This window comes from Cheilinus undulatus, linkage group 17 (genome assembly GCF_018320785.1).
Source record: "Cheilinus undulatus linkage group 17, ASM1832078v1, whole genome shotgun sequence".
Taxonomy (NCBI): domain Eukaryota; kingdom Metazoa; phylum Chordata; class Actinopteri; order Labriformes; family Labridae; genus Cheilinus; species Cheilinus undulatus.
Window position 1 is genome coordinate 9,421,240 of NC_054881.1, and position 22,294 is coordinate 9,443,533.

General features: G+C 40.6%; 1 protein-coding gene across 5 annotated transcripts in view; it reads right to left on the bottom strand.

Annotated features, from left to right (window-relative positions):
• Positions 1 to 1,254: 1,254 nt before the first annotated feature.
• The window catches only part of pde8b (phosphodiesterase 8B), an 82,471-nt gene continuing 61,431 nt past the window's right edge, over positions 1,255 to 22,294 (bottom strand). For all 5 annotated transcript variants that reach the window (XM_041810359.1, XM_041810357.1, XM_041810358.1 and 2 more), the window contains 12 exons: positions 21,221 to 21,272; positions 19,240 to 19,317; positions 18,582 to 18,658; positions 16,671 to 16,835; positions 15,834 to 15,879; positions 13,545 to 13,674; positions 12,385 to 12,583; positions 12,033 to 12,250; positions 11,783 to 11,921; positions 11,098 to 11,265; positions 10,779 to 10,908; positions 1,255 to 7,591 (listed from right to left, as the gene is read on the bottom strand). In XM_041810359.1, the coding sequence (XP_041666293.1) occupies positions 7,482 to 7,591; positions 10,779 to 10,908; positions 11,098 to 11,265; positions 11,783 to 11,921; positions 12,033 to 12,250; positions 12,385 to 12,583; positions 13,545 to 13,674; positions 15,834 to 15,879; positions 16,671 to 16,835; positions 18,582 to 18,658; positions 19,240 to 19,317; positions 21,221 to 21,272 (1,512 nt within the window). In that variant the 3' untranslated portion in view covers positions 1,255 to 7,481. The remainder of the gene's footprint in view (positions 7,592 to 10,778; positions 10,909 to 11,097; positions 11,266 to 11,782; positions 11,922 to 12,032; positions 12,251 to 12,384; positions 12,584 to 13,544; positions 13,675 to 15,833; positions 15,880 to 16,670; positions 16,836 to 18,581; positions 18,659 to 19,239; positions 19,318 to 21,220; positions 21,273 to 22,294) is intronic.

Consider the following 22,294-nt stretch of genomic DNA (forward strand, 5'->3'; position numbering starts at 1 on the left):
ATGGCTCCATCACAGCAAGTGGTCCAGGTCCTAAAGCAGCAAAGCAGACCCAGACCATCACACTACCACCACCATGACTGACTGTTGGCATGATGTTCTTTTAATATAATGCTGTGTTAGTTTTACTCAAGATGTATTGGGACACATATCTTCTAAAAAGTTCAACTTTTGTCCCGTCAGTCCACAGAATATTTTCCCAAAAGTCTCGGGGATAATCAAGATATTTTGTTCAGCAGTGGTTTTGGCCTTGGAAATCTCCCATTGATGCCATTGTTGCCAAGTCTCTTTCTCATTGTTGAATCATGAACACTGACCTTAACCGAGGCCAGTGAGGCCTGCAGGTCTTTAGATGTTGTTCTGGGTTCTTTTGTGACCTCCTGGATGAGTCGTTGCACTCGTGGAGGTTGCCCGATTACTCCTGGGAAGGTTCAACACTGTTCCAAGTTTTCTCCATTTGTGGATAATGGCTCACTGGAGTCCCAAAGCCTTATAAATAGCTTTGTAACTCTTTCCAGACTGACAGATGTCAATGTTCTTGAATTTATTGATATGGCAGCAGCATGTGTTGCTTTTTGAGATCTTTTACCCTACTTCACTTTGTCAGTCTGGTTCTGTTTAAGGGTTTTTTAGATTCAGCAGGTCTGGTAGTAATCAGGCCTGAGTGTGGTCAGGGGATTTAAATTTAGCTTTCCAAAAAAATGTGTTTAATCACAGTTAATTCATGATTTACTAAGGGAGCAATTATTTTTTCACATAGGGCAAGGTAGGTTTGGATGGCTTTTTTCCCTTAAATGAAATAATTTAAAAACAACATTTTGTATTTCCTCAGGTTATCTTTGTCAAATATTAGAATTTGTTTGATTATCTGAAACATTTCAAGTGTGACAAATGTGCAAAAAAAAAAAAAAAAATAAGAAACTCGTTTAAGCTCTATCCTCGGTCTCATATGATGACAAATTATTAAAAAAAAGACTACTGGCATGACTAGAAAACCAAGATGGACCAGCCTGTAGCTCTTCAGGAACACCAGTTATTTCTAATTTGAGGCACCGGGTATACAGAAGAAAAGTGATTTTCCCTTTAAGGCTGCATCCTTGAGAATACTGCCAACTGCAGCCTATTTTCATCCCCTAACCCTTACCCTTACCTGGTCAAAGATGAGGTTTAAAGTTGCAAACAAACACATTTTACAAATCTCCGTTCTTTAATCATAAAGCAAATTCCCAAATCTTTTGTATAAGAAAGCTTTAATTTTATCTCACAATATATTTGTGTTTGACAGAACATTAAATAAAACATGTGGAGCAAAAACTAAATATACAAACAAACATTGAAAGTGATGGAAAGCTTTGTTCACTACGATGCATGAGGCAGTAAAATCTCCCAAAACATTGACCACCGTTCTCATCAGCAAGAACGTCCCTGTCTTTGAAAAATAATCTGTATCTGTGCATAAAACATTGAACACTCTAGTTGGTTTATAAACGATTGGCACGTTGTCTGCAGTCACGGCCATCAGTCAAGGAGGAGGAAGAAGAGAGTAGTGAAGGCTTAATGTTAGATAAAAAGCAGGTTTACAATCTGGCTTTGCCTCACGAGTTAAAGCAGTGAGGCTTACTTAGCTACTATGATTCAGTCAGTGCTGCTCAAACAAAAGGCATGGGTTTAATCTCAAATATTTAAATCATCACTGTGGATAGAAATCTAGCAAAAATATCTTCTCATGATCAGGAAACATCCAGAGGTGGAGGAGAAAATGAAACTCTTAAAAGCCACCTCTGCAACATAAAAACAGCAATACTTAAAAAGCAAAAACAATAAAATACACGATTCTTTACAGGAACAGCAGGTAGCTTATACAGTTTACTGCAACAATAGCAGACAAAAACACTGAGACGTGACAGGATTTAAGGCGTTAATAAGACCTTGGTCATCAATAATAAGACGACGCATCATTATGAAAACACTGAACATGGAGAAAGGGACATCTTTGATTGAAAATATCTAAAAATCATTATAAAACGACTAATGGTGAAATGTTGACACTTCCTGAAGCTGTAAGCAGACATACATACATATTTACTCAATTTTCCTGTGATGTAAAGTGGCAACCTACAGTAAAACAGTAAGTGAAGTAAAAATGCAATACCCTAAGGGTCCACTAGAGGCTAGCTGCTGAAGTACCAGAAGTTGCACATAGACATGATGTTAAAATGCACATTTTAATAGCAGTAATAAATATGCTAATACTGCCTGGTTCAACATTGATTTTGATTGTAACAGTGCAGGTTTTTATGGGCTAAACTTTCAGGGGCTGAAATTTTCTTGTAATTATGTTTTGGTTTGAACACAAGTAAGTATATTCAGCTTGATTACATTGATTCCTATAGCAGTATCCTGACCTAGTGATGGGAGTATCAGCTCTTCTTAGCGAGCCAGGTTATTTAGTTCAACTCAGCAAAAAGAGACGACTCTTTCAGCTTGAATTATGGAATTATTTTCTGAAATATCCTGCCACATGACATCCCCAGTATAAAGCAATATTACACCGTTAATCACATGTCCTTGATGCGTGGTGTTAGAGCAGTGTGGAGAAAAAAATCATTCCTATTAAGTCAATTAAAAAAATACCACTGTTCACTACGATGGGGCAATTTCTGGGCTTTTTCTAATACCAGCGCTAAACTGATACTTTTAAAAGATAAAAGTATGGTGTAAGGTGATTAAAAGTTGTCTTTTGGTCATTAATGATTAAATAAATATGTTTCAAAGATGCCGATAGAACATATAAGTAAAGGTTTTTCTGACAGGGAACAAGGAAAGAGGGAGATGACAAGGAATCAGGATTGTCCTACAGGAAGATTTTCTTGAATTTCTTTCTGTTTTCTGACTCTGCAGAGCTAGTTAGCTTGTTGTGGGGACAGTAAAGTTTTAATAACACCTATATCTGTGAATGTCATACTCTAACTTATCAAAACAGAGGTAAAACCTATGCGATTAACAGCTGTCCACATTTAAACTAAAAGTGCAAGGGAAATGGAAATTCACAGGACAGAAAATGAAAAACTTCATGGATGCAGTGACCATACAAGTTCTGCATAATAAGGCTGCAAGCCAGCATGTTGCAGCTGTTTGTCAGGAGGCTTTAAAGGTCGGCTCAAACTACACAAATTTTTGGGACACTGAGCCCTCAGTTAGATGACAACATACAGGACGCTCAGGAGTATGAGTGACAGCTGTAATGTTGAAAGCTTAGGGATCTAAGTAGGGAGCGTAGATGAGCCTTAAGACCCACCACAGCTGCACCTCTTTGTCTGTTTCAAGGTGGACTGTAAGTTGCTTTGAGACAGCATTTTCAAGATGGCGGCCAACATGTATGGCCTCTAAAGACGTCGTCTGAAATCAAATGGGATGACATCCCTCAAACTTGATGACAAGTAACTTAAAAGGTGGTTTTATAGCCTCCACTAGAAAACTACCAAACTAACTTGTTAACCCTGTAGAGGTAGTATTATATCTTCAAATAAACAGACAAGGGAAGTTTGAGAAAACAATCCTTTTATCACAGGAGTCGAGTAAATAAATGTATGTATTCTTGTCCGCTTAGGGCTTCCGTAGACACCGATTCAATACCCACAGAACATGATTCAACACAACTATTAGAAAACAACCTCATACATGTATGGCTTTTAGAGGAGAGCCAGAAAACACCTTCATCTGAGTAAAAACGACCACAGACTCTAAGGCACCTGTGCCTTTGGTTCATACAGTGATTTGTGTTTCTGGATTAAAACACTCACTGTACACGCACAGCAACATGTATGTCCTTCATGTTCATTCATGAGCATAGTTTAAAAGAAGTCTTAGACATGGAGCTGCAAAAACAAATAAAAACGCTCTGGATGTTTGTGGAAATCTATAAAGAAGCAATACTTTAAATAATAAAGCTAATTTACTTAATAAAATGTTGTCAAAGAGCATCTAAGCACACTAATCTTTAGATTTAACGTAAGAAACAAGAGCTCTAACAGTAGTTCTAACAAACAAAACTGATTTATAAACGATAGCTTCTTAGATTCATATGTTTTTTGGCAGAGGTGGGCACAAAAGTTATCTTATGGTGGCAGTTACCCTGGATGTAGATGTTTAATCAGACCTCAGACACTTTCCTTTATTGAAACAAGAGCAAAGAGCCACAATGAGAGTTTCTACCAGCGGAGAAGATGTTTCTGCACGTCTCCAATAGCGTAAATTTTAGCCAAAGAAAAGCTTCATCATTCAAACACTATGGTAGCGCTAGCCTGTACAGCTTAGCTTAGCATGTCTGCATGCATGTTAGCTTAGCTGCGCATGTCTTCTACCTCATTTTGTCTTGTTTCTCTGATTGGCTTGTAATAAATGTGACGTACAGAACGTTCGTCCAATCACCTTCTGAGAATTATTTGAAAAGTCCTGGCTTTCTCAAATATTTGTATGGGAGCTTTCCCTGATAAATGTGAAGTGTATTCATGCGATGGATACATGAAACTGTCTATCTGATGTGTCTGGCTACAGAAGAAAAGCAAAAACATCTTTTCTACCAAGAAAAGCTTTCAGTGTGGTTCTTTGCTCTTCCTTTAATAAAGAAATGTAGTCCAGCACTGATAAAACCACCACTAAAGCTAAATCAATGCTAATCTAAACAGAACCCATAGTTACTGCTTTTTCCTCCAAAAATTAAAAAAGATCTCTGACTGGGAACAAACTTTCAACTTAAAGCTATGTGAGATGGATCTACCTGATGACAGATTTGGAATCTGATCATCCATCTGCACTGCAAGGTTTCCTGAAATAATAGAAACTATCTGGAATCATTCTAGCAGAGCTCCAGAAATATGCAGCTTCAGCTAGGTAAAGTAGAATTTCACAATAAAAGCACCTGGGGCATTTTGGCTGGATATTCAAAAAGCCTTCTAAAGCAGTGGTTCCCAACCTTGTTTCCTTGGAGCCCCCCTATCTGTACCTAATAAATACTGACCCCCTACAACCCACATGAAAGACAAAAAAGATGCCATGCTGTCAAACATCAACAACTGTTTCATGAACAAAACTATAAGGAAATAGGTCTACATGTTATTCTTACAAAAGGCCTTAGAATAAACTACTAACATCTAATTTAACAGCCTCAGAGCAGACAAATGGGTCATGGGAGATTTTAGGGGGTTACCAAATGAGTTTTCAGAATTTCTTTGCTAAAGCCTTTAATGGGACACTTATGTATGCAGTGCAAATTATAGCCACATGGGGGAGCTCCACCCTATGACACTCTCCCATTCATTATAATTAAACACAAAGCAAGGCTCTACAACCCGCTGGGCTGCAACAGAGCCGAAGTCACACTTATGGATGCTTGGCTTCTAAACTCACTGTCCCAGACTAGACAGCCACTGAGGACTCCAGGGGTTGGTTATTCAAAGACGGCCTATGTGATGGAGGTGAAGTGGCCCCGCTCAGGCTCATAAAGTGGATTTAGTCCAAAAATAGGGTTATCCAAGCTAGCACTGACCATCAGCTCAGCCAACCAGCTGAGGATGGTGCAGAATGCAGGCGTTATACGCAACAAAGTACAGAAAATGGACTTGTTGTGATGGCTAACACCCTCAAGAAAAAAACTTAGAGTCCCCAGAAAAAGGTTGGAAAACACTGCTCTAAAGTACAGGAGGCTGAATGCTTTTGCTTTAAAAACGACAGAATAAAAACAGAAGTTAACAATAGTTGTGGGTTGTGATAATTTATATTCAAAGTTGCATCCATGTTACAAATGAATTAAAAAACTTAAGCAGATAATTAACAGAAGTGTGCCCAGCTCTGTTGTTTGATCTTAGAGAAACTGTGATTTATTCCTAAATCCTTGATGTTGTCTTTTCTACATAATTCAAAGCAACGTAAGTAAAGAAAGTGTGATTTATGACCTTTCATAATACCCAAAGGTTATTAATCACTTAAAAATAATTGTTAGTATTGATTTAAAAGTTGCCAACTTGTTAAGCAGATGTTCAGCTCTATAGGGGAGTTCACAGACCCATCAACAATAGAATAAAACTGGTTTAGTTCTGGGCTATTAAAGCTTATACATTTAAGTTTGATCTAGCAAATGATGCACCTGTATACAGATTTGACATCTGTGCCGATCAGCTGTAGTACCTCTTACTAACCACCAGAGAGCAGACACATCACATATACAGTATCTGATCTGAGTGGCCCTTTAATGCTTCTCTTGACTGATTTTCTGATTCAATAGCATTTATAAATAGATAAATAAAACTAGATCTCCCTCTATTAAGAGAGCAGAATGACGGAAAGTTGAGTTGCAGCTGCAGGATTTACGTCAAGAAAACTAGTGTAACAAAAAGGTTGTTAAAGTCAGAGCTGGCTCTGTAGCAGCTGGATGGTTGTGTTGTTCTGGCACTCTTTCATTTGTCTCACTGTCCGACAGCGATGCAGTTTCACCCTTGCAGTCCTGAAATGATCCTTCAGCAGTTGGGGAAGTTTTATTCAGATACTCGCTCTCCTCTTACTATTTGGCTGAAACTTTCTACAGTTAGTGTCACAAAGCTATGAGTGTGTGATCTGATGGTTTCAACATTTGATGAAAGAATCTGACTTAAAGGACAATTCTTACGTTTTAAAACCTGCCCTTACATGAATATTTTAGGTTCAAATGACTAAAACAGGGCAGAAAGTTTTGGATTTTTGCTTGCAGATTTCTTTAAGAAAGACTGTAACCCTGCAAAAATGTCAGAAATCTTCTCCTCTGGCTGGCTCTCCACTTCTGATAGGACCCTGGTAGTTTTGGACTCTTCCTTCCCAAATCTCTCCGACATCTTTACGAGGAGCAGGATTGCTTCGTTTTTGGTCAACATGTCCCTCAAATTCTGAACACAGCTTATAAGGATAAAAATTTTCAGCTGAGCACCTTATAAAGTTGGCAATTTGAAGCGTAAACACACATTTCCCACACTGACCAGCCCAAACCGATCCTCAGTGCTGAGTTTCCATCATTGCCTCTTGGTTTGGTCGTCTTATTGATAGGCAGATGTAGAACAAGAAAAAGACATGTTTAAAGACAGAAAAAGAAAGTGTGAGCAAAGAAAAGGTTGAGTTAAAGTGCAGGTTTCTGTTGTGTTACACTGTATATTACAGATTGTCAGGAGGTCCACACAGTTTCCAAGAAGAAGAAGAAGAAGAAGAAGAAGAAGTGCTTTTCAGGATCAGGGCCATCAACAAAAAGAGAGAGGCTGTGATTTGAGACTGAAACAGTGTCTTGTAGTTCATCAGTCCACTCCCAGAGTCCCCGATGCGCCCAGGGTCTGGCAGTGAACACACCAAGAGAGATAGGGCCCAGAGCTCTGGCACCGTGACTTAACTGTTCCTTCACAGACCAGTGCCGCTGTCCTGCCCCGCTCAGAGCGACGGATGTGAGGGTGGAGATGAGGAAATGGTCAAGAAGGAGGCGGAGGACGCAGACTCTTACACTTCATCTCGTCTAAGCTCTTCCAGTATTTGTAGTTCTCTGAGAGGTGCTCCATCAGACCGGGCAGGGTGGCGAAGGCTGAGGAGAGAGAGACAGAGACATTAAAGATAAATACAACCGCAACACAAACGGTTAAAACTTTAGGGATGTTGAGTTCGAGTTTCCACATGACTGTGCTTAGCGCCCTCTGCTGGCACCTAACTGTATTGTACTTCAGAGTTTTAGCACAGGCCTTTCCTACCATGCTAATTCTGTAAACAAACATCATGACAAGAAGAATTTATTGATGTGTTTGTTTGTTATTAAACTGAAACAATACTGTGGTAAGCATATTGATAACCAAAATAATAACAATATCTTGCCAATGGTAGCAATAATATTCTAGGGGCAAAGCCAGTGGTAGCTAGGGCCAAACAGGACCCCTGAAATATGATCGTCATCCCCAGAAACCTGGAAATGATTGTCTATTTGACAGCTGATCTGCTCTGAGCACACTATTGGCTGATTGCTCTCATTCAGACTGCTCTAGCCTGGCTACACTCTGCCACTCTCTCTGCAAGCTGCTCTTGCAACCCTCCTCCACCCCAGCTCCTCCTTTATTCTGCTTCTGACTTAATCAACGCCATTCAGTTGTCATTGATGCCTGCTCTGCTTTGGTGTTTCTGCTGCTTCTCTCCCTGCCTTATCCCATGTCCGCCAGGGCTACTATTGTCGCGAGTGGGGATTCACAACACTTCTTCAGGACATGTACGAAGAAGGATAGTGGCTCACAGGCACCTGCAGCCTGCATCACTCCCCATCCAGAGTTCCCTGCTATACTGACAGTGGTGTTTACAGACCTTTTCCAACTTTCCTGAAACTTTTCTGAAAACTGAAAAAGCTACAGTCAGAATGATATAGTGCAAAACACAGAAACTTAGTGGGGAAAAAGAAAACATTTTAAAAAATTCTGACTGTACAAGTATTGCTTTTTTGGCCCATTTTGACCTCAATTATATGGAGTACATGAAGAGAACCCACGCATGCACAGGGAGAAAATGCAAACTCTGCACAGAAAGGCCCAGACCCCCTGACTTGTGAAAAGATCTTCTCTGTACCTTAAACCAGACTGGACCACGTGATCTCAGAAAGCTCCATAACCACACGGTCATGTAACCTCCACCTATCACCACAAGCCAGAATGTACACATACTGAGAAATTTGACTTTTGCGTGCATTTTTGATTGTTTCTTAATATGCTGCCTATACATCACTGCATGTTGGTTGCCACTCTCAGCTTCTCTGAGTCTCTTCTTAAATGGTTCGCCTGTCCTTAGAGGTAAGACTCTTTCTAGGGATAAAACTGAACAAATGTGGTTGAATGTCAAAGAGTTAAACTCCTCTCGGACACATCCTGTTATCACTCAACATGAACTTTAGCAGGAAGTTTGTGTGTTTGTATGAGGGTGAGTGTGGTTCATGTACAGTGTCTAATGTTATGTACACTTAGCAGTGTTGCTCCCACATGAAAGCTCCCTCTAACACAGTCACAGTCTTTGGTCTGCGGTGTTCTCAGTTCATGACCTGTTGTTGTTTACGTCTTCATTTCCGGCCCGCTGGTGACCCTTGCTGTATCTCGGGGACCGACTCTGACCTGTCAGTGACTCTGATGAACTGAGAGCGACTGCATGTGTGTTTTTATGTTTATGTAACCTTGTCTCCTTTTAAACCCAGCGATCATGAACAACCATCATCCCCTCTTCTGTTTTCCAAACTTTCTCTCCCCAGACGCCCTCGCACTTTCTCTTCATCCCGCTGACATTTGAAATCTTTCCGTGACATCAGAGCAATGTTGACAGTAAACAAGTTTCTCTCTTGGGGAGACTAAAACTAGAAGGAAAATTCAGTGGGAGTCAGGGAACTTTAAGTAAGAACACATCCTTCCCACCTCGTTCAATTCCTCCTCATCCCTTCACTCTTTCCTGTCCTGCAATCTGCTCAGAGGAATTCCTCAACGGCAGGAGAGAGATCTGAATGTCTGAGGTTCTGTATCTAAATAATAGGACTAAATTTTTGTTTTATTTAATCTTTTGAGTACCTGAAGAGATCAGAAATCTGTGGCTATTCAAAAGTAGTGTCCTTGTCTACTTTCTAACCAAAATATTAAGTACCTTGTTGTAAGTCAAAAAGTATTCCAACTGGACAAGCAAAATCTATTCAAACATCTTGAAATGAGATGCTCTGTCTAAATTAATAAGTACATCATTTTCTTTTTTTTTTTTTTTTTTTTTTCAGGAATCCACAATAGCAGAGAGAAAGAGGCTTTCTTTACCCTTTTTATGGCAATGCATGAACTGGAATTTCAGTCAGGAGCACTCTGAATCTAGATTTTCTGACTCGGTTCAGAAATAAGATCTGATATTTTGGTTTCCAAATGGACCAGAATCTGGGACCATTTTGCTTTTTTAATGTCTTTAAAACAGGAAGATAAATGAGAAAAAGTAGGGACGCACAATATTATCAGTATGATATTGGCATTTATTAGCTTAAGGAGAGAGTTATTATCAACAGATAAGATTATTTCTGACAATATTAACAACCAATATTTTGACTCTAGAAGTCTTCTTATATCAGCTGTAAAACTTTGCTGCACAAGCAAATATATTGGTGGAGTTTCAGGCTGCACCAACAGGCCTACCTCAGCTGAAGTCTTTTTCTTTATTCATCACTAACTCTTACATGTAAAAGTCTGTTTTTAGCACTGAAATGTTTTACTTTATTCATCCTCAAACTTTAAATTGTATTTTTTCATGCCTGAAGTTTTAGGTCTGAACTACATTTAAGTGTCAGTATCAACATCAGTATTAGCTAAAATGATTTTTTAATGCTTTTAGTAAATTTATTAAAAGCATAATTTACATAAAACTTAAATGTACTAAAGGTGGAATCCTGAGTGGACCTGAGAGCAGACATCCAGAACTCTGCAGGGCGACAAGTCCAGTTAAAAGGTGACACAGCTCCACAAAGCCAATTACTTTAAGTGCTTAAGTTGTTTATGGGTAATCATTCAAACCTGTAATGTGACCCAACAACTTTTAATTAACACAATCAGACTCCTGTGTTGAGATTTATACTAAGAATATACTCCCCTACTTGACTTTGAAATGAAATCAAAAATGAGTAAACACACTTAAAAAGTTGCTGAGCACCAAAGAAACTTGAAGAGAAGAGTGGAACAAAAGTAGGCAAACATTGCATAAGACTAATAAATAAATAATGTTCTTACCATCCCAGGCATCAAACATATCAGTGATGAAGTAGTCGATGAAGGAGATCTGAGATTTGGGGATGCTGCATGTGTTTCTGTCAAACACCGGCATCACTACAGGCAGCCCCTGTCTCTTCTCCTCATCTGTCTGCAGGACAATGAAACAAAAGATGACAATCAAATGACAATAGACAAATACACATGCATCCATTTAAAAATGTAGCTTAGGATTAAAAATACATAAATGATATAATTCAGTGCATCACAGGGTAAAAAAAGCCAGCATCCCTTCATGCTTAAGCTTAGATTTGAATTACCCAGTGTAAAGTGATCATACCTGAGCAAAGTACTCCTCAGAGATCCGTCCAGCCCACTCAATGCAGAGCTCCAGCGGCCTGCAGGGGTTTGCCACGTCTGCACACTTAATGAGCATCCTCTTGATCAGCAGACGGTTCTCCGGAGAGTTCCTGAAGTTGGCCTGACCCTCACAGTCACTGTTTATGCTCTGTGGAAGACAAAATAACACATGCACTCTGTTTAATCTACACTTAGCACATATTTAACAACAAGCACAGTCACTGAAACATTCTGTCAACATCAGAAATGCTCCAACTGATCAACTGCAAATCATTGTCAGCCAATTTTTATTAGAAATAAGTGATGATTGGATTGGAAGTAATGCTTACAGACACCAATTACCAAAACATATCACCTGTGGTTAATACTCTGGTGTCTGCAGCTGTGATTGTGCTGTAGTGTCCTTATGTAATTGGATTACCACCCAGTAAGTATCAAGCACAGCAGAATAAGATTAAATTGAGGTGCATGAAAGAAAAAAGAAAGCAATATGGTTGCTGATCCTATAGAGTGGTTGTTAAAGCTTTAACCCACCGCAGCAAAGATGGGATTCTAAAAAACAAGTTTCAGTTTGTGGCTGATTCAGCCTCTACTTACAGGATTTGAGGAAAATTAACAAATTAGATGTAAAAAAATATGTTTTTAGATTAAACTGAAACACGTACACTTGTGCTGGTCTCCTCTATGGCGGCCATCGGTTTGTTGATGCTGTTGACGAACTTGCTGACGTGCTCGAAGTGTCGAGTCATCTCTGTGGCCAGAACCATGTCGATGATGGCCTGTCGAAGTGTCCGAAACTGGTTCCTGTCAGCGGAGGAAGGGTTCAACTTAGGGAATAAAGCTTAGACTATGATGGTTTATGATGATTTTAACAGAAATCAGGCTAACTTCGCCCACATGCTGCTGCTGACTGACCTGTCTGTGTTCTTGAAGATGTTGCTCTTGCTGTCTCGCATGGTGAGCTGGAAGGCGAGGGCGGCGTGGTGACTCTCCAGCACGGCCGTGTCGTTGTAGAGGATCGCCAGTTCACTGCCAGCGTTGCACAGGAAGGAGTTGGTCCGACCTGGGTGGTCCACATCGTGTACAGTGGCTGCTATCAAAGCCGCCACCTCATCTAGCTGATCCAGACTACCCTGAAGGAAACAACAGACACAAAACTATTCTCACACATGCTCAAAACTCCTGAACATATCCCTGATTTTCCAGGGTAGACTTTCTTATCAGATATTAAAATATTGAAGTCCAACTTTTTTTTTTTCCTACCAACCTTGACCCTCTCCTTGCGTAGAAAGTAGGCTGTAGCATGCAGGACATCTGCAGCATGAGTGGAGTTGTGGTAGGAGTTGGAGGAGTGGTAGCTGCTCTCCATGAGCTGCAGCCAGGAGCGCAGTGTGGCCTCTGAGCAGTTCAGGAAATCACACACGCCAAAACTCGTGAAGATCTTCAGCCCGAGGTACGTCAGCGGTCTGCAGAGTGACAGATGATGTGTATCAAAATCAGTCCTGGGAACAGTAGATTGAGGAACCCAGCATTTGTAAACTTGCACCATTTCCACCATCTGAACCAAATCGGCAGCCTACAGTTGCTTTCTTTTATGGGCTGCAGATCAAGTGCAAGTAAAGCTGTGGTATCTTACAAACATTCTGTTGTGGACTCAGATTAACAGCCAATCTGGGGATAAGAAAAACAACAGCCTTTACTTTGTAGACATAACGCCACATGGAAAAGGAAATCTTGCCTGGAAGTTGTTTTACGGTATCACTTCACTGGAACTAAAGAAAAATTTGCCTCTATTCCCAGACGATGGCGATAATTGGACTCTAATGTTTGATCCATCGTTTAATTTTCTACACTGATTATCCTGTTTGGGGTCGCAGGGTGCTGGAGCCAACCCCAGCTGTTATTGGGTGAGAGGGGTACACTCTGGACTGGTCGCCAGTCAATCAAAGGGCTGACATATAAAGATGGAAAACCAGGCACGCTCACACTCACACCTACGGGCAATTTAGAGTCACCAATTAACCTAACAAGCATGTTATTGGTCAGTGAGAGAACCCATGCATGCATAGGGAGAACATGCACACTCCACACAGAAAGGCCCTAACCAGGAACCTTCTTGCTGTGAGGCAGCTGACTGAAAGGTATTCAATTGAATTTGAGACTGATTTGCTTTTGTGTGTGTACAACTCAGTATACATGCATACATAACAAAAACAGATCCTCTATCCTTTTTTCTTTTCTGCCTTTCTTCTGTTTGCTACAATTTATTGCCATTAATTTAAAGGATGCAAAATAAGTTAAATGCACCTTTAAAGCTACTAAGTGCTTTATTGATATCTTAATGACATAAAAACATCCAGTCAGCAATGAATATTTTATCTAATGTGAAGAATTTGTCTGTAATTTTGCTGATGTCCATCATTGTACCTCTTGTGTGTGGCTGCCTCCAGCTCCAGGATGTTGAAATCCCAGCACTCCTCATCATTCAGCATCTCAGCGATGGACGGAGGGACATCATTCAGAGTGACAGGGATCGCCAGCTGGCTCTGGCTCATATCTAGCAGCACACACACAAACACAAAGACCAAGGTGATTTTACCATAAAAGGAGCAAACGTAGAAGGAGCTGCGTGTGGGATTTGATGGGTAAACGATGGATCTCTGTACCCGTCTTGGTGTATACATGAGAAAACACACTGGCTTGGTGTCTCACTTTATAAATCTGCTCCTTCGAGAGCGTGGTAGTGAGATGGTGTGAGATAATATCATTTAAAAACTGTCTAAGTGCTGAAGTAGGGCAGCTCTGGGATGAAATTACTGCTTCAAATTGATGAAAAAGGAGAAAAATCCTCAGAAAATAGCCTCTCTAATCAGATCATCTCTCTGTTAAGTGTCCTTGGGACTTAATGAAGATTACATAATACAACATTAACACTCTAGAAAGCTCACAAGAACATTGTGATATCTTTGATAACCACATTAATTGTAATATTTATTCATGAGAGTCATTCGTGGCAGCAGAGCTCATGTTGTATAATCATGAGGGCTACAGGCTGAATCGTCTCCAGTTCTCTCAGTCAGTTCCCCTCCGCCCACCGCCAACACACAGAAATATCACTTTATGGACAAAAGTATTCGGTTGCTTGACTATTACACCAACAGGGACTGCAATGAAGTTGTACTTTAACACATGTACTTAAATATGGGGTTGCTCCCCCTTTACAGCTTTAACAGCCTCCACTCTTCTCTGAAGGCTTTCCACAAGGTTTTGGAGTGTTTCTGTGGGAACTTGTCCCCATTCAGGCACTGATGTTAGACAAGAAGGTCTGGCTCACAATCTACATTCCAGTTTGTCTCAAAAGTGCTCGATAGGGTTGAGATCAGGGATCTGTGCGGGCCAGACAAGTTCTTACACACCAAACTTGTCAAACCATATCTTTAGTCCTTGCTTTGTGCACTGGGGTACAGTCATGTTTGAGTAGACAAGGGCTTTCCCTAAACTATTGCCACAAAATTGGAAGCATAGCATTGTCCAAAAGGTCTTGGTATGCTGAACCATTAAGATTGGCCTTCACTGGAGATAAGGGGCCTAGCACAAACCCTGAAAAACAGCCCCATATCATTATTCCTCCTCCATCAAATGTCACAGTTGACACAATGCAGTCGGGCAGGTAACATGATTTGTCACTCCACAGAACACGTTCCCACCGCTCCACAGTCCAGTGTCAGTGTGTTTTACACCACTCCATCTGATACTTGGCATGAGGCCTGCATGCAGCTGCTTGGCCATGGAAACCCACCAAAAAAATCAGTTTTTGTGCTTATATTAATGCCAGTGGAAGTTCAGAACTCTTCAGCTATGGAATCAGCTGAGTGTTGGCAATTCTAGGTGCCTTAGCAGTCGCTGACCACTCTCTGTGAGTTTACGTGGTCTTGCTGTTGTCCCTAGACTCTTCCACTTTCTAATAATGTCACTTACAGTTGACTGCAGAATACCCAGCAGGGATGAAATTTCACAAACTGTCTTATTTCAAAGGTGGTATCCATCACAGTACCACGCTAGAGGTCACTGAGCTCTTCAGAACGATCAATTTTGTATCACAAATGTTTGCAAATGGAGACTGTATGGCTAGGTGTTTGATTTTATACACCTGTGGAAACAGGACTGGTGTGGCCAAACACTTCATCAAGGTACAGATGTATTACAACTACTGTGCTTCTGTGTTGAAATGAGGCAACAATAAGAGTGCTAAGTCACCTGACAACATCCATTATCCTCCATATTTGTTACTCTTCTCAATTCAGGTTATGTGAGTTTGTGTGAGAGTTTGGGTCCTTAGGATCTCTACTGTAAAATCACTTTGACAAACCGCAAGCCTGGCCGAACCCTCTAGAGTGAATCTGAAGTATTATAATGTTAAAATCATTTGAAGCTGTCCTTATTTTTTACTGTCTCCCACATTTTTAAAACCAGTTAATATCTGAAAAGGTGAACATTTTCAGAGCTGTTAGTTTTTAGGACAAGCTTTTCTAATTTGTCTAACCAACATCAAGCTAACTGGGCAGAAGACCAATCTTCTATTAACATTTCTGTGGTACTTCTGTAGCACAGTGCCTTTAAAGGGGGTGACTACTATAATTAATTTTCACCATTTTTATATTTTTATCCATAAGTCATCACTAATTCAGTGTTAGGAAAGGTTTTTTTTTCACTTACTTTTGCAGAAGACATATTCATTTCCAGAGAGTCTCCTCAGCCCATCCTGGAGGGAAAAAGGAAAAAATGTCAAACAAATAAAGAGTACTACTATAAAAGTATCATAATACTGTGAAAAAATGACCTTTTTTAAGTGAAAACAAAGCCAACAATGTTAGAAATACCAACAATGTGTCAGTTTGTGTCTCAATACTCTCTCACCTCCCTGTTGGTATCGGCCCCTGGCCTAAGTTGTTATATTACTTCACATAAAACAACAGGCTAAAAGGTGAACTAGTGCCAGGTAGGCTGCACTGAATAGAGCCATAAGAGGATAAAGTACATCCTTACATTTAATTTTCTCGATTTTCTGGTAACAACTTTTCCTCTGGTTATCACAAGATATTGGCCTTTTTCCTCATATTTTCACTCTAGCAATGAATGTTTTCTTCCTTGATAAAAAAAGATTACAAAATGACAATTATTTATTTACCTAATGAAGAATGTACAGAATCTTAAAAAAAAAAAATGTATATATGTGTATTTTAGCATAAGCAGTCTTTTCCAAAATGATTCAAAAATCCCAATAAAATTAATTGTGTGTGCTGTGACTCACTTCTTTGTGGGTGTTCCTTCATAAATTTTAAGAAATAATCAAATCCTCTGCTGGCACTTAAAACTAAAGATCTGATTTGATTTTGGAAGCCAGCATTTTTGTGATCCAACAAGAATGAATGTTCAATAACAAAGGCATGAGGTAAGAATGTTTTTACAATGTGATAAAGCCTCTCCTTATAAAGAGATTGAAGCACGTGTACTTATAAATGAACTAAAAGAGTAAATCCCTCTGCCTCTTACACTCATGAGCCCCCCGACCAGGTCGTTGGTGTGGGGGTCGTCTTCTTTGGAGGCGAGCTGGGGGGAGTAGAGCTCGGTGGTTCTCAGGATCTCCAGAACACGATCCAGAGCCTCAGCAACTGTCACAGGACTGCTCTCCTGTGCTGCGTTAATGATGTTAATGACCTGAGGAGGAAAAGAAGAAAAAGCCCTTGAACTCACTGTAACAGAGCACTGCCTTAACTGTGCATTCGTTACTGGAGATGTGCAAGTGATGCTGCAGAATACTTTACTCAGAAAAAAAAACAGGTTAAAACAGAAGAAATCAGAGGACAAAGAGAGGACAGCGAGAACATGACACAAACTATTGACGATATTCAGTCTAAGTCTGATCAGTTTTCCACTTTGAACTAGCAATAGAGGACCCCCCTCCCAGTAACGGCCTGATTATCAGATGCTTCTCAAGATTATCTTGCCAGATTATCCTGTGATGTGAGGTGTGTTAAGTGACTTAAGATCATAGATACTAAACATGTTCAATATTTACGATCATAAGTCCTGTTGTGTGTGGTGAGCACCGAGGACAGCCAAGCAGACACGAGCCGAAACGTTACGTAGAATGGAGCTACAGCCAATCAAAGGGAAAGCTGGCTGAAGGAGGAAGAGCAACAAACACAGCCATGGCAACGATAGTAGATGGGAAGTCTAAAGTTAGATGGACATCAGAGCAACTTGTGGTTTGTTGCAACAAAATGACATGTACTGTTAAAACCCCCCATGAACTAACAGGGGAGCGAGCTAGACCGAAATTGCCAATGCAATGAACTTCACATGTAGCTAACATCTCGTCACATTATTGCTTTATTCAGTTAGGACCATTTTGTCAAGAAGAAGAGTTATTAATGAGCATTCATTTATATTTGGCTGTGTGGCTGTTCCTAACCCGATAAGGAAAGCCTTAGGCAGGGAGAGAAGCAGTAATACACCTAGAGCAGAGCAGGCATCACTGACAACAGTTAGATATTGAATATGTCAGAAGCAGAATGAAGGAGGAGCTGGGGTGGAGGAGGGTTGCAAGAGCAGCTTGCAAAGAGAGCAGCAGAGCAATGCCAGGCAAGAGCAGTTTAAATACGACAGCATGAGAGCAATTTAGCCAATAGCATGCTGATGAAGGCTTGCAAGAAATCAGCTGACCTTAATTATGGCTTGACTCTGTGGCCTGCGTTAACTAACACTATATGCTCCATTTGTTGTAAAGTTGTGACCAAACTGAGACTGTGGCAGTCGGTGAACAATTTTTGATAAAGTGTGGTGTGCTTCTTTGATTTTCTCGTTCTACAAATTATGGCCTGGGGGCCAAGTGGGACCCGTGATCAATTTCTACTGGCCTGTAGCAGATTCTGAGAATTAAAATGAAATATGGCCCACTTTAGAACATGAAGCCTGTGCTTGACTGCATTGTATTTGCTAGTTTTAACACCAGGCAGTACTGCTTGTGAATTCTGTTAAACAAGTTGACACAAAGATTTTGCTGACACTATTTTTTCTTGCCCAAATTGAGATGAAAGTCCATGGTAAACATATTGGCAACTAAAATAATAAAGATATCTTGATTCATAAGCCCTAATGAATACAAACAAAATGAGTAAATTGCACTAATTTTCTCCTCTGTCATCTCCATCTCAAGATCTACAAAGCAAATTCCCCTACCCATCTTCAGGCACCAACTCTCCTTTGAAAAGAAAGCCAGGGCTGACCAGGATTTCTCCTAAATTCCTATAAAAACAATTGGCAATTTTTCTTTTATTAGCTGTGGAAAGCTGTAGCCCCGTCATCCTTATATTTTCTGTATGTATTCTGTATTTTGCTGTATTTGTTGAAGTTTTCTTTGTTTTTTTTGTACAAGAAATATGACTACTGACAGCTTCGTACCTTAGTGATAGGAGCCTCGATGGTCATGGAGTGAATCCTGGCGACAGAGGAATATCTTCTGTTTTGTAGGCTGGGAGCTGCAAGACATGAAATAAGGATTTTTATACGTTATCATCATCTAGTTCATTGTCTATAATCTAACTTTATCCATACAGTGATTTTAAAAAATTTCACAAAGGGCCTGTGATTGTAACCCTGATCACAAAGGCTGATGAACAGCATAAAAGATGCGTAGGTGATAGGAGAGGAATTAAAAGTACTGTGTTATTGTATGGAATATCTGAACAAAAGGGGGACTGAACAGTGAGAACGCATTCAGAAAAATGTTTTGATTAAAGCGGAGACACAGATAAAGGAGCTCTCAGCTGACTCCCGCAAATAGCAGCAGCTGTGCTAGACGGAGTTGAAGAGAGCGGTTTGTGATGTCATCAGCCCACGCTGTGTCTCTTTAGAATCTCTTTAGTTCAAGTAGCGACTACAAAACAGTCTGACTCACTCCCAACATCCCCTCTATTCTTCTTCGATTCTTTTGTGTTTCCTCTCGCCGTAGTCATCTCATTAGTGTCGTCTTTTCGTTATCTGCTGCTTATCTCCAAACTGACTGTAGCTCCGTTCATTCAAACAGAAATGACTGATAGAACAGACTGAATGAGCTCACCATCACTACCACGCGAGCTGAGAGATCGGGATTCGATTGAGTCTTTCCTCCTGTCGCGGTGACGTAGAGAATGGCACTCTGTGAAGAGAAATAATGGAGATTTAATGCAGGACAAGCTTAGACTAATGAAGGGACACATTAATGCAGATACATGAGTGTCAGTGAATTCAATTTTGCTTTCTATGCAATTGGCTTCATATGCTGCTTCATATATGTTCATTAGCCATAGGTTATGGAGCTACTGTTGCTATGGATGATTTTTTATTAACAACTAAATTCAAGCAGAGTGTTTTTGAAATACCTAAAAGGTTATTTAATATCCCTATAGTTAAGTTAAGATAAAACAGTTTGCAATTGTTCAAAAGACCTTCATTGCAGCAGTATAACATGCTTATTTTTGGCATCTATACTGGTAATCTTGCAGCTGGGGGGATGTTTGTCAAGTGATTGAAATATGGTGCATTTCCGTCAACCTGGCCCTCCACTTCATTCTGCAGCATCTGGACTCAGCAGGGACCTACGCCAGGATCCTGTTTGTGGATTTCAGTTCTGCCTTCAACACGGTCATCCCTGCCCTTCTCCAGGACAAACTCTCCCAGCTGAGTGTGCCTGCCTCCACCTGCAGATGGATCACTGACTTTCTGTCTGACAGGAGGCAGTATGTGAAGCTGAGGAAGCACATCTCTGACACCAGGACCATCAGCACCGTCCCCCCTCAAGGCTGTGTTCTTTCCCCATTGCTGTTCTCCCTGTACACCAAAAGCTGCACCTCCAGTCACCAGTCCGTCATTGACACCACCCTCATTGGACTCATTTCTGATGGGGATAAGTCTGCTGACACACTGGAGGTGGACCATCTGGTGACCTGGTGCAGCAGGAACAACCTGGAGCTTAATGCCCTGAAGACAGCAGAGATGGTGGTAGACTTCAGGAGAAACACAGCCCCCCCTGCTCCCATCAAACTCTCTGACTCCACAGTACCCACTGTGGAGTCTTTCCGCTTCCTGGGGTCCATCATCTCCCAAGACCTGAAGTGGAAGCTGAACATCACCTCCCTCATCAAAAAGGCACAGCAGAGGATGTACTTCCTGTGACAGCTGAAGAAATTCGGCCTCCCAAAGACTATGATGTTTCACTTCTACACGGTCATCATAGAGTCCATCCTCTCCTCCTCCATCACCGTCTGGTACGCTGCAGCCACCACTCGGGACAAGAGCAGGCTGCAGCGCAACATCCGCTCTGCAGAGAGGGTGATTGGATGCAATCTGCCAACTCTCCAGGATCTGTACACTTCTAGGACTCTGAGACGTGCAGGGAAGATCTTGGACAACCCCTCTCACCCCAGACACAAACTTTTCAAGCCCCTTCCCTCAGGCAAGAGGCTGCGGTCCATCAGGACTAAAACTTCACGTCACAAAATCAGTTTTTTTCCCTCTGCAACAACACTCATGAACATTGCTCCTGATCCAACCCTACCTCCACCCTCCACCTGACACTAACTTCATGCAGCCCCTCAGTCATTTACATCCCAGTGATGCACTAACTCTGCTCAGCTCTAGTTGTGGATCTTTGTGGATGTAGAATGACCTTCAAGACAGGGATTTTTGTCTCCATTTGAGTTTACATCAAATAAAGTGGGTTCTAATGGGTTCTGTGGCGTATTCCAAGGCTCTATTCTTGGACCACCATTCCTTAATATCTATAGGCTCCCACTCCTACATGTCATCCAGAAATACAGAGTGAATTACAACTATGCAGATGATACACAACTTTACATTTCACAATTGGACCAGACAGTCAGGGTCTTAACAGGCTTTAACTAGATGTTCACTTCTGTTCATTCTGAACAGGATTAATTGACCAACTGCTATTGAAATCTTTATTTGCATATTAACTGTTAACAAAGTTGAATTCTACCCACCCCTGTAATTGGACTATTGAAGACTTCTGCAACATTAAACTATTTAGTGTAGCACGTTACCTGACTGTGAGTGCTCCCCGCTGCATCTGTCCTCCTTGTTGAACTTGTGAACCTGACGGACACAGAGACACAGACTGGATTAAAGTCGAGATCTGGACAAAGAAAAACAAGATTCACTGAAAGTCAGAGTGAGGGAAAGATCAGACTGATTTCCTTCAAAGCAACACACTGGCTGAATAACCTGAATACTGAATTATGCATGACACCACAACAACCTTACATTTTTCTAAAATGCAGTAAGAAATATTTTATATTTTATTCTTCCATGATGTCTTTTGAAACTTTGTATGATTGTATTATCTTTGAGATGTAAAGAACATATAACAGACAAATGTGGCAATAAAGTAGAAGTAGTTTGATGTAACAGCTCTAACAGCTGGAGCACACAGTTTCATCCGAGAGAAGGGGTTAAAAACAAAATTAGTGATGGGAAGCTTCAGGATCATAATAAGGAATTATTTTTCTAAGATTTCCAACTAAGATTCTGCCCACATATTATGAAATTTGTTATCTACTTTGGGTCACGAGTCAGTCAGTTTATTTGAAATTACATTTCCCCTGATGCTGTCTGGGTTCATTAGTGTTGTCTTGGTAATTCCCAAGCTACGTGCAGCACTTACCATTGAATTTAATTTGATAGAAGCTGCTGTCTGAATGAAGTTTGATTCACTGCTAATAGCAAGAGGAGGCACAAAATATGGATACAGCAATCTGCCATTGTTCTGATTTCAGCGTTGCAATTATCATTTGCTGATATTTAAAGTAAAAAATCTATGATCCAAACAGATTTCCCTTCTAACTGGACTCACAGCTTGATTACTTCATGACTCCACACAGTGACTCTTGAACAAATGATCGGCTAAAGAAGATGGCAAAAGCCGGATAAACAAAGATGACAGATGAAAAGTTAAGAGATGAATCATGACAAGAGAAAAGACAAAAAGTGACACTAAACTGTAGTGAATAAACATGTCAATTCTGCTCTTTAACCTTTGGGGAGACTTTTATATTCTTCAGGTTAGCAGGGATCGTCATGTGTTGACATTTGATAGTCTTGCACTATATCAATTATTG